Genomic DNA, 13,061 nt, shown 5'->3' on the forward strand with positions numbered 1-13,061 from the left:
TCTCCTTTCTCATTTTTCTTCTTCTTTTCACTTTCTTCCCATAATTTTTTCCATAAATCACACATTATAATCTAGGAATTGACATTAAAATTGTACGAAATCTAATTACTACCATATTTTATATTTGTATTAAAAATGAAAAAAAATAAAGAGGCAAAAGAAGAGAAATAAAATAAATGTATAAAGTATCTAAAAAGGAGAAAAAGGGAAGTGCAGGATATTTTAGTTTATTTTATTTTATCTTCGTTTGTTCATCTTTATTGTTTTTTCCTTTTTTTTTCTTTTTAAAGACAAAATAAAAATAAAATACAAATATAAAAATATAGTAGTAATTTAATTTCGTACAATTTTAATTATCAATTTTTAGATTATAATGTGTGATTTATCCAAAAAATAATGGGAAGAAGTGAAAAGAAGAAAAATGAGAAAGGGGAGGGAAAGATATTAAATTAGGAGAATAAGTAAAATGGTCATTAAAAAAATATTTTTTATTTTTTAAAATTTTATTTTTAAATAAAAATGTCACATAAGCAATTTTGTTTTACAAAAATAATTAAATAGATTGAGTGATATTTAAGTGACTTTTGAAGTAAAATTAAAATTGAGTGAATTTGTAGAATAAAAGATCAAAATTGAGTGACTTTTGGAATAAAGATAAAATTAAGTGATTTTCTGAAATAAAAGTTGATAGAGTGAACATTTGAGATATTAACTCTTTAAGATTATGGTAAAGATCAAATGGCGTTTCACAACTACAACAATAATGCTAAGCTTGTTGAGGTTGGCCACACATGGATTAATCATCTCTATGACTCTATCATGTCACTCCATTTAGACTAGTCTCAATCTAATACTCTTTAATAATTTAAATTCTTTAACATGAAGTTCTCAAATACCCTTTCTGGCATTTTGTTATTTGATAAAATGTAATACAGTACGTACTAAGGAATTACTATTACAAATCTTGTATACTTTCTTAGGAAAAGATACCACTACTGTTTACACAGAGGACGTGGTTTATGCATTCCAGTTGCAACTCAAGTCTCAAACTATTCTTCACTAATTTGTTTCAAAAGAAAGAACAACAGAAATCTGTTAAGAAGTGTTATGGTAAAATGACCCAATGTATTCGTAACATCGTATAATATTGTCCGTTTTAGTCAAACTTGCACGATTTTCCTCCGAAGAAGAGTATTACTACACCTTCTAATTAGCGTCCTTTTCTTTTCAACTACGAATTGAGTTGATTGACATATGTATTTGTCAAAAAGTAACCAAGTACATGTCATCCATTTAAGTTTAGCGTCAAGGTATTAGATTATTAGTATACATGTTCCCTGTGTTATGGTAGTATTCTTGTGACCTCATCTCCATACCAATTTATGTTTGCCTACTGGCTTAGTATTAAATATCTGTAGCTTCTTTCTTTTGGTTTCACTTTGTCCAGTGTTAAGATAAGGTGCAAGCTGCTGAAAGTAAGATCCAGGAATGGTATAGATTCATGATAAACAACAGATGGAACAAGCAATGAGATCCTCAAGAACAAAAACTGAAGAAACAGAAGAATGTAAAAAGAGCAACAGAAAGAAACATAACAAAATAACAATAAAGGTGAAATAATTAGTTTCCAGTTCTGCGAAGGAAATTTGATTTGCTCTTTTAAGATGAGTTGATCCTCCTGCAATTCTTCCTGATCTCTCCCCTGGAACCTGTCGAAGGAGAAATGTTTCCCATCTTAACCATAGATTTGGCGAATTGCTCGAAGAAAAGGGCATTGTTCTCTGCATATCGTTTCACCAAGGCTAATGATGCTTGACTCTTAGTAGCAAGAACTTGGTCAGAGTTCAGCAGGCCCTTTGAAGCCAACAAGTTCTTGAAGTAGCTGTTATCAAATTTTGTTGGGGAAACAAAGTCCAAGGAGAATAGGTTCTGGTCACCGCCGGATCTTGGGCACCTATTGCGCAGTTGGGCAGCATATGATTCATCCAGAGTTGAGTCTGGCTGACTGTTTCCTGACTGGTTGTAGAGCCTCTGTCTGAAGCTGGTACATCTTGAATTTCCAATTGTGTGACTCCCTGCATAGTAATACGTTGATGTTAACTAAGATTTTCAAGTGTGATTAGCTGATGATTAGTAGTAACAAGAAATTAATTAAAGGGAGCAACTTTTACCGGATAACGCGACAAGGTCAACAAGATCAAGGCCTTGTCTCTTGAATTTAGTGAGAATGGTATTAAATGTGTTGTTTGGAGCAGGAATGTCATTGTTGGAGCCACTCAAACTGGCACTTCTAGAGTCTCTTCTTCCCAATGGAACCTCCCAGTTTGGTCCACCAGCCTACAAACAAAACAAGTTTAACTCTGTCTTTTGGTTGGCGTCTTGCCTAAGAAAGTAGTGTGATAAAATTTATGTGGCTCTTCTTACCAAAACAGTGGAGTCCCTTGCAGCAAGTGCCAAGATATCAGCACAAGAGACGGTTTGGGGGCATTCTTTCTCCAGTGCAGATTTAATCTCGTCAATGACATCAAATCCACGAGCTGAATTCCTGTTGGGGTTTGATCTCTTTTCAGTTACTATGCTTCCCCTGCTGTCCAGAAGCAAAGACGCATCACATCCCTACATGACATAGTAAAAGAAAAAAAAAAGTTAGCCGTCAACTTTTTAGAGTACCATAGTCAATCCTGTAATTTGTTCATAGCAAAAGTAGTACTTATTAGTAGGTGCTGCTCGCGTTCAACTTCATATCAAATCTTATCATGGTAATAGTCATGACTCATGTACGTGCATATGTAGATTTTGAGTTATATAGACATATCAAAACGTATTGAAGCTCGTAGCCACATTTAATTTTATCATCAAATATACGATATGCTTAGTATTATTATGCTAGCAATTAATTTACATGCATATATATTTAGTAGCAGGATATATATATATATGTTTTACCTTGACAAAGCAGTCGTGGAAATGGAGTCTCAGCAACGAAGCAGCCATCCGAGCTTCTTTAGCAACAGCCTTGGCAACAACAGACTTGACAATTTCTTGCGCTTTAGGGCATGATTTATAATAATACTGTGGGTATAGGTAACCATTGTTACTCTTAAAAGAGAAACAAATTGGCGCGAAAGCAAGCAAAGCTACGAGAACGAAGAAGCTCGTGGACTGAGCCATCTTGAAATTAAGTTCTTAGGACTTGGTAGAGAAGAACAAGTATTGAAAGAAGGCAAAGTTTGCTGTGATGAAATTGAAATGGAGTACACTAGTATATATAGTGTGTTCAATGGAAGAGGAGTTGCAAAATAATGGAGTTGGTAGCTTTTTAGTTGGGATTAGTATATAGTAATATCTGCATGATTAAATACCATTTACCAAGTGATGCAAATTTGTGTTTTACAAGTGATGATTGAACAGGTCCATGATAGTAAAAGGACCTTTACCAGCTACGTAAATATTGCAACATCAATTCAATTGTAATGCATGAGATGAAGTTGATTATGACTCTTTATCTTACAAATTATTGACTTGGCTACATTTTCTAATTTTGTAAATTACTTCGTTGATAATTGTTGACTCAGCTACACCTTAAACAGATGAATATTGGGAGACATTAATTGTCAAAGTTCTTCGGTAAATAAGTGAAACAATAATTAATATGTATGAAGAATTGGCGTAGATAGCTCCTACCTAAAATCTTATTAATTGTTGCTCTCATGCAATCTTGAAAATCTTTAGTGAAGTTATAAAATTATTTTAAGCATAAGAGAATGACTTGATATCTGGTAAACCCCACACTCACCTTAATTGATTGCTTTCGGTTCAAGGGATGCAAAGATTTTATATGATAAACATGCATGAAATATAAAGTAACAGAAGAGTTGATAAAAAGTGGGGACAGAAAGGCACCTGCTTTGTTGACAAAACAGGACCTCCACAATATTATTATTTGACCTTATTTACTCTATGTCCGAATATATATGTGCAGGCTATTTCTTCCTCTCTTTTTTCTTTTTCTTTTTCTTTTATGTATGTATTAAAGTATGACCTCATGAAGCTTACCCTTTTGTTTCTCCTCTTCTCAGAATTTTACGTGAAGTGTGGAACTTTAATTCATTAATAACTTTATATTTCTTTTCTTTTCTTTTCTATTATATAGAAGTGGTGTTTCGACACCTCTTCCAATTACTTAAAAAATCTAATTATTTTCACGTAATTACATACTATGTTCCAATATATAATAATTTTATTATTCTATCATAATGATTTAAATATTTAATATATTTTATTAATTTATATTAATTAACTATAACTACATATTGAAAGTAAAAAAAATTATTTATTTAATTGTTTATCATGTTCAAAATTAATTTGTTGCCACAAATCACAATAATTAATAACTTAAAATATTTAAAAGATATATAGAAATTTTATTGACTCTTACCACTCCCACTTAATTTCATACCATGCCCCAATATATAATAATTTCATTTCATCATAATGATTTAAATATTTAATATATTCTATTAATTTATATTAATTAACTATAACTACATATTGGAAGTAAATTTATTTTATTTATTTAATTGACTATCATGTTCAAAACTAATTTGTTACTACAAATCACAATAATTAATAACTTAAAATATTTAAAAGATATATTAAAATTTTATTGACTCTCATTATTTTAGCAATGCCACATAAATTGAGATAAAAGAAAAAGTACTGCAAATCATAATAATTAACAATTTAAAATATTTAAAAGATATATAAAAATTTAGTTGGCTCTCAAAATTGTATCGAAGCCACATAAATTGGGACACAAGGAGTAAATATATTATTCAATAATTAAGTAAAAATTATTATAAATCACAATAATTAACAAGTTAAAATACTTTTTTTTAAAAATAGATAAAAGTTCTATTCAACTCTCAAAATTTTATCGGTGCAACATAAATTATGACAAAATAAGAAATTATCTTAATTAATTGCAACTAAATATTTAAAGTAAATAAATTTTATTATTTTAATTAACTTTTATATAAAAAATAATCTTTTTATTTATTTATTTATTTTAGTAAATTTAAATTTTAAAATTACTTTTTCCTTATATATAGAAATACTAATATTTAAACTTAACTTTAAATTTTTAAATTACAAAATTAATAAATTTAATTTAATAAAATAAATTTCTAATGAATATTTTCTTAGAATTTGTGTTGGGTCAATATGTATCAAGTTAAAAAGATATAAAGAAAAATATATAGTAAAATTTTATTATTGTGAAAGATAAATATAATGCACTATCCCATAATGTTTAATAATATCATATTTTGCATATGCAAATATAGCATCCCATATTTAATTAATATACTATTCCGTTGAATTATCGATGATTACTTTTGGATATGATAAAATTATATTAATTTTTATAGTAATAACATAATTAATTTCTCTTAATTAATTATTATGAGTCACCTAGGTATTAAGAAAATAAATAATATTTAATGAAAAATAAAATAGACATAAAATACGAAATTAACTATTAATGTTTTAAATTAAATTTTCATCTTTCGAACGATGATTTTACTATATCATTCCTTATTATAAGTCATTTATGTTTTAGAAAAATAAGAATAACAAAATGATATGTCAACATAAAATATTTGATTGACTATCAAAATTATATTAATGCCACATAAATTGGGACGGGACAGAAGAAGATATGAAACAACATATATTATTTGAAAATGAAATAAAAAGTACTGTAAATAACAATAATTAACAAAAAAAATTTTAAAAAATTGACTGATTTCTACTTCAGCTGCTTCAGTCGTGATTTTACTATATCACCCCTAATTAATTATTATGGTCATTTGAGCATTGTGCCACATAAGTTGAGATAGAAAAAATATTATAAATCACAATGATAAAAAATTTAAATTATTTAAAAAATATAATTAGCTGTCATCGACACAAAATTCTGGACAAGGAGAGTAGCATATATTATTCAAAAATTACATAAAAAGTATTATAAATTACAATTGTTAACAACTTAAAATATCTAAAAACAATTTAATATGTTATATATTTCAAAAAAAAATTACATGAAAAATACTAGAAATCACAATAATTAACAACTTAAAAAATTTAAAAGATATAAAATATTTGGTCGACTCTTGAAATTATATTAGTGTCACTGAAATTGGAATAGAAGAAAAGTATTATAAATCACAATAATTAAAAACTTAAATTATTTTTAAAATATAATTGACTATCAATGCCATAATAATTTGGACAAGAAAAGTAACGTATATTAATTTGAAAATTACATAAAAATATTATAAATTAAAATAATTAACAACTTAAATTATCTAAATACGTATTAAAATAACATATGTTGAACTCATGCTAGATTCCGGATGAATCCTAGAAAACATATGCAATCCTTTTATTAAAAAAACTTATTTAAATATATCAAGATTGAAAAGACAAATAAATATCTTAATGTTGGACCCGTGCTGACACGGAGCCATGCTCCTCTAGTATTTATATATATGCTTCCATGCTCTACTTCTAGAGATGGAGGAGGTTGAGGGCGAAAAATTCATTAATAACTCCAAGTAAACGACTTAATTTAAATGAAATTTACCTAACGCATCCAATTTACTTATTTTGAATACTATTTGCTATATACCATATGATATATTCAACTTTTTCAGCTAAATTTTATTGCATTCACCTAAACTGTATTAGCTTTTAAAGTACAAAAGTTAGAAATCTTAATCAAGGTGGTCAAACGAAGAGAAATTTATTACTGTTTTTTTCGTCTGTACTTCGAGCTACGGTATTTGACATTTTCTTATCACAAATATAGAAATGGGAATCCCCGTTTATTAAAATAGCAGTACTAGCTAGGGTAACTTGGTCTATTTCTGCTCTCATGCATTACGGAAGTGAGGAAGGTGACCAACAACTGGATGGATAAAACGAATATTAGGTGAATCTGATTGGTCTAATGAAATGGTATATAAAATAAAAATGTTAGGAGAACTGCTCCTCTACTTTCTCAAACATAATATACAGAATAATCTTTAAGCTTCATTTATGCCAAAGTTGTTCTTTAATAGAATGAGGACAACATGGTTCAAGCAGATTGGGTATCTCTCAATTAACGAACGCTACGATATCCCCTTTGACATAGTTGCAAGTAAAGACCTTCCTCAAGCAGCTTAAGCAAACGACAATAAGCTTTAGAATGCCCTAAAATTGCTTTAAGAGTCTTGATTCTTCACATGCATCAGAGTGAATAGGGATTCCACCTTTTTTAATGAAAACATTTTAAAGATACGAGGTTGAAAAGTATCTTGTTTCCTGTTTTAGCGCTGACTTTAAAAAAAAATAAAAAATTGCGGGTAGGGAAAGGGGAATGGGGGAGGGGATTACAATGTGGGGAGTCGAACCCTTCGCTGTCTTTAACTTTACGGCAAGTTTCTGATAAATTTGATGGTATGGTTTTTGCCAAAAAAGATAAAGCAGCCGTTTGACAAGGTTCTTGGATTCGAAACATTATTGTTATTGATGCTGTCAACTCAACAACAGTGTGGAAAAGCAGTCTTTCAAGTTCACAGCATTCTCACCTAATATTCTGCGTGAGCATCACCACTAACAAAGGAATCATTAAAATTTCAAGTTCACAGCATTTCTCTCCTGATAATTTGTGTGAGCAGCAAGTCCCTAAGCTATAGTTACAGAGAGGAATTTGTTCTCAACTTAAATTCGGATTATACATTTATGCTTCATGGGGCGAGGGGAAGGGGAATTAATTCCAAAATTGCTGATATATCAGAGCTTGCAAAAATGTTCATGGTTCATCAATCTCTACTGTCAAAAGAATGAGAAGGATAAAGCAATGTTTTGCATGTCGAAGCAGAGCACCAAATATCAGTTGCTTCCAAGTAGAGACCCATCTTGTGCACATTTCTAACTTGGGACACTGGGCTGAGCCGTGGGAAAACTCTTTCATCTAGAAACAAACAGGACTCAGATTGATCCGTACCTAACTTCACTAGTTCTCCGCGCTGCTTGAGTAGAAGCAGGTTGACGCTCCCATGAAGCTTGATTTGCAAAAGGATTGTTGACATCTTCTGGTCGTGAATAGCCATGGCCTACCCCGCTTACCTATTTTTCAGTTCCAAAAGTGCAGTGTTAGACTGTGCTAAGGAGGTCAAATCAGCACATTGGACCAATTCGGCTCCCATGATTTTCACAGCATGCTCAAAGTAACATTTTCCCATAGCATATCCCTCTACTACATTTATATGCCCTTACCCTGAACAACCATACCCCTGTATACGCGGATTTTTACCCTCCCCGAGTTTAATATATATGTATATATATATATATATATTTTTTATTTTTTATTTTATTTTTTTTCGATATTAAATATTTATATTTGATCTAATATTATTTAAATTCTTATTTTATTTTAATAAATTTTTAGTTAAGAAATAAAGTTAATTTTGAGTTGTTTTATTTTATTTTATTCTAATTTTTTTAAAATAATACAAAAAATTTAAAAAAATATATTTTTATTTTTTTTTTATTTAAAAAAAAAATAAGTTAGTTTTATTACTATCTTAATTATATTTATTTTTAACTATTTTTAAACTTTTATTGTATTTTCTTAAATATAAATTATTAATTATTATTATTTTATTTATTTATTATTTTTATTTGTCATTATCTTCTTTTGTTTTAAAAAAAAAAAAAGGAAAAAGAAAAAAATTTAAAATTTTAAAATCTAATCCTATCCAAAACTACGCCAATCACCCCAACTTTCCTTCCAACTCCCTCAATTTCCCCCCTCCTACATATCTATATAACACAACACACACAACATATGACAAAAAAGAAAAAAAACTCACGAAAAAAAAAAAACAAAAAACTTGAGAAAAAACAAAACCAAGACTCGCGGACAAAAAAATGGAAAAGAAAAACACTTAGAAAAAAAAGGACCGGAAACAACAAACAATGAGTGAAAACAAGAAATAGTGAGAAAAATGAAAAAGAGGTGTGATATCTCTGGCGACTCTGTTGTGGATTAATAAGAATTCGAGCTTTTCATATATTGACTTATACTTGCGTTAATTATTGTTGATATTGTGTTTGTTGGTCTTATGTGCTACTTGTCGCTTATTTACTGCTTTAATATTGATTGAACTGTATTATATACTGTTTTCTCTCGCGTACCCCCTCTGAGTCTCTGAAATAGGATAGAGGGAATGCAGCATATGCATCCCACCTTCTTTTTGAGATAACCGGAAGGATATAGTCACACATGTTAGGCGGGGTTCGGATCGACAACGAAGGCGGTGTTGCCCTGCTACTGACCAAGTTGTCCCTCCCCGGCTCGAGTGTCCGCTCAGGTAAGCCAGTCTAGACACCTATCCCTATAATGTTTAAACTTAGAAAAACTGAAAACTCAGAATCTGGTTATCCCTATTAGGTACCGTTTTATTTGCATCATATGCATTTGACTTAGCGGGACTCCGCACAGAGGTCGGGTCTGTCTAGGACAGGTGCCCTACTTTATAAAGACCAACATGTGCATCCTACGTGCTCTTTAACATTTATTGAAATGGCTTATTTTATTGTTGACCGGCTTTTAGGCAACTTTAAAACGCAAAAGATTATATTATCCTCAAAATTATTGAATTATTTTTCAAAGGAAAATTTTAAATATAGAATAATATACTTTTAAGGTTTTTATGAACTACGAGGGTCTGATTCTCACATCTTAGTGAGATACGTAGGAATTTCTTCTCAGGATACGACCCTATCTTTTAAAAAAATTATTCATAGATTTATTGAAAAATATTTTGAAAATATGATTATTTTCATAATTATTTTTTTAATTTTCAAGTCCAATTTTTATATATATCTTAATAGCCCTGAATCTTTAGGGATCATGAGGCTAAGGTTCTACACAAAAATAATAATAATAATAATAATAATAATAAAATAAAAATATATTTTAATAGCCCGAAATCTTTAGGGATCATGAGGCTAAGGTTTTACACAAAAAAAAAAATAATAATAAAATAAAAATATATTTCAATAGCCCGGAATCTTTAGGGATCATGAGGCTAAGGTTTTACAAAATAAATAAAAATATATAAATCTTAATAGCCCTGAATCTTTAGGGGTTTTTTGAGGCTGAATTTTGTATGACATATATTTCACGAACTACGCATACCTGATTCTCATCTTAATGAGATACGTAGGCAGTCCTTCATGGATTCGGTGGTCTTAAAAAAAAAAAAATTGAACTTTGACACATTAGATTTCTCCAAAATTAAAATAATATTAGGTGGTTGGTTTGTGGCTAAATTGACATCTCACCCATACAAGACCAAGTCCAAAGAATAGGCAAAATGACCCACAAAAATGGTATAGGGCCTGAGATGAGTTGGTGTAGGCTGTTAAAAGTGAGGAATAAGAAGAAATGGCTTGAAAAGTGAGAAATTTGGAGCAAAATATAAGAAACATGCAAATATTGAGAGAGAAAAAGAGAGTTTCTTACAAGGATATGTATATGTTTCACAATGTTCACTTGCCTCTAGAGTCCAAAACACCAAAATTGGTCATGTACGAAGGTCATGTTGATCTTTTGGCTCATCTGAAAAATTATTGTAATCTAGTAGCGGGAAAAAGAAACTGTTGATAAGAGTTTGACGGTGATAAATTCAGAATGGTTGGGGCAAAAAAAAAAATGAATGATGTAGCAATGATTGTGGAGACTCCACTAAGGCCGACGTGCAAATCAGTGTCTAAAATATTATGTTTGGTAATTTGAAAGTCACTCCGCCCCTCATGAGAAAGGAGTTTTGGTAATCTGTTTTGTTTTTCTTTCAACTACCCGAATTATTTTAGGGTTGGAGTTCGGGATCTATCTTGTCTTGTTTTATTATTATTTCCATTCAAATTCTTCTATCTTTCTATCAACGAATGTATGTCCTTTTATTTTTATTTTATTTTTTATTATTTATTATATATTGTCCTGTTGTCTTTCTTTTTTTTAGAAAGCTCTTTCTATGGTGATTCTAGAGATGTGATATGCATGTTGAATTCACAGACTGATCTTTAAATCCAATCTAATCCTGAAACATTTGACCAAAAAAACAGGGTTGAAAATATATAAGAAAATAAGTAAGTGTTCCGGTAGTTGAGGACATAGTTACAGCCTCACTTGAATGTATTGAGGCAATCACTTTGTGAATCAGAAAATAACTTGATCATCGATTAGAAGATTCAATTTGAGAATTTTGAATGGGGTCGATCAGAGAATTTATAATATCCACTATCAAGAAAAGCGAAAGGAGGTTAGTTTCAAAAGGGCAAGAGTCATCCATCGAGAGAAAAGTACAATATAAGTGGACATGTATATTTCACAAGCTTAAAAGAAGTGACACAAGTGCATGAGCTTAGTCACGATCAATGTTGAAAAAGATGCGTATGATCTTCATGTTCTACTCTCAGATTATATGTTATGTACTTGTGTTTTTAAGGATTGATATGACGAAGGCATTTCATTCTACTACCCAAATATTGTGTCATCCTTTGTTAACCCTTTTGAGCTTTAGTGTTATTTTCTTTCGTACCCCTCTTTTGGAATCAAAATAGAATTTGAAAAGGTCGAAAAAAAAAAAGTATCAAGAAAAATGAAGTAAAAAAAAAAGAGTTGAAAAAAAAAATCAATCAAAAATCCATATTCAAGCAAAAGAAATGTCCTGAACTACGTTTGACCTAATTCTTGCTATGACAAGATACGTAGGCAACCCTATTCTGGGATTCGGTCCAACAAAAGGAAAATTCAAGTTACCCAGAATGAAATAAAACTGGGGCAAAAGTTTATTTTCTTAAAAGAGTCGATTCCAAAAGTTGTATATTTTACCCAATGTTGTGTAAATTTTGAGCCCCATGCCGACCTTTCTTTCTATCTCATTCCAAAAGCCAAGTTACAACCAAAGAAAGACCTTCAGATCAATCTTTGAGAATGTCAAGGCTAAACATGTTATGGGTGCATGATATTTCATATTTTGAGTGTTATTTTCTTTAAAAAAAAAAAATGAATGACAAAAAAAAAATGAAAATGAGAGAATCTTATTGGTGAAAATCCTTTTGGACATCATAAGGCGACCGTGAGTTGTGAGATCAATAAAAATAAGAGTCTTATTGGTAAAAGTCTTCATGAACACCATAAGACAACAATGAGTTGAAAAAGAAAAGAAAATGAGAGCGGCTTGTTGGCAAAAACTCATCGAGGTGTCACTAGCCTAAGGAGGATTATAATCCAGAGGGAACAAGTTCAAGAATGACTCTCTTTCAAATTCAATGAGTGGGCAAAAAGTGACAGTGATTAGTTTGGATAGATCAAGTTGTTTAATTCAAAATGCATGTCATAATCACTAGAATCAGCTGTCACACCCAGATAAAATTTTTATTTTGACATTTTTTTTTTAAAGAAAAGATGTCTATTGTCCTTTCTTATTCTTTTTGTTATTTTAATTTTAATTTATTTTATTTTTATTTTTAGTTTTTGATTTTTGATTTTTGTGTCTTTGTGGTCAAAAGAAAATCACTATCGTCATCTTTCATGTATTTTTGAGTCAAAATTTTGTCAAGATAAATGAGGAAGGACTTCAAAACTTGCTACCAACTCTTTTAGTTGTGCAAAGCAAGACAAAAGACCAACACACAAAGATGACATGTTTCAAAATAAAGCAAAGTACTCGAGAATGCTTGTCATCCGACAGTTTTTGGACTCATAAAAGTATAAAAGGTGTATTTAAAGCTCAATCCCGAGGCATCATGCAAGAGAAATATGATTTGAGTCAAAATGTTTTGGTAGCCAGAATTTGAGGTCAATACTACAACAAGTCAATAATACTGACCAATGATTTGCAATGGAGCTGGGCATGACAAGTGCAAGAGATCGTCTCAATAGACAAATGCCACAAATCAACCACCGTATTTTTAAATTAAAAAATTTTCTTTATATGAAA

At 30.2% G+C, this 13,061-nt stretch overlaps 2 protein-coding genes across 4 annotated transcripts in view; both read right to left on the reverse strand.

The window, feature by feature from the left end:
* Positions 1-1,470: 1,470 nt before the first annotated feature.
* On the reverse strand, positions 1,471-3,331 carry LOC107860012 (peroxidase 72). Its single transcript, XM_016705207.2, has 4 exons — positions 2,947-3,331; positions 2,425-2,616; positions 2,172-2,337; positions 1,471-2,075 (listed from the first exon to the last, which is right to left on the reverse strand). Exons 1-4 carry the CDS (start codon positions 3,169-3,171, stop codon positions 1,660-1,662), a joined length of 999 nt encoding a protein of 332 aa, XP_016560693.2. The 5' UTR covers positions 3,172-3,331; the 3' UTR covers positions 1,471-1,659.
* A 4,267-nt stretch (positions 3,332-7,598) lies between these two features.
* LOC107860011 overlaps positions 7,599-13,061 on the reverse strand; it is a 28,948-nt gene continuing 23,485 nt past the window's right edge. For all 3 annotated transcript variants that reach the window (XM_016705206.2, XM_047407203.1, XM_047407202.1), the window contains one exon: positions 7,599-8,175. In XM_016705206.2, coding sequence (XP_016560692.2) covers positions 8,038-8,175 — 138 coding nt within the window. In that variant the 3' untranslated portion in view covers positions 7,599-8,037. The remainder of the gene's footprint in view (positions 8,176-13,061) is intronic.

This window comes from Capsicum annuum, chromosome 2 (genome assembly GCF_002878395.1).
Source record: "Capsicum annuum cultivar UCD-10X-F1 chromosome 2, UCD10Xv1.1, whole genome shotgun sequence".
Lineage (NCBI taxonomy): Eukaryota > Viridiplantae > Streptophyta > Magnoliopsida > Solanales > Solanaceae > Capsicum > Capsicum annuum.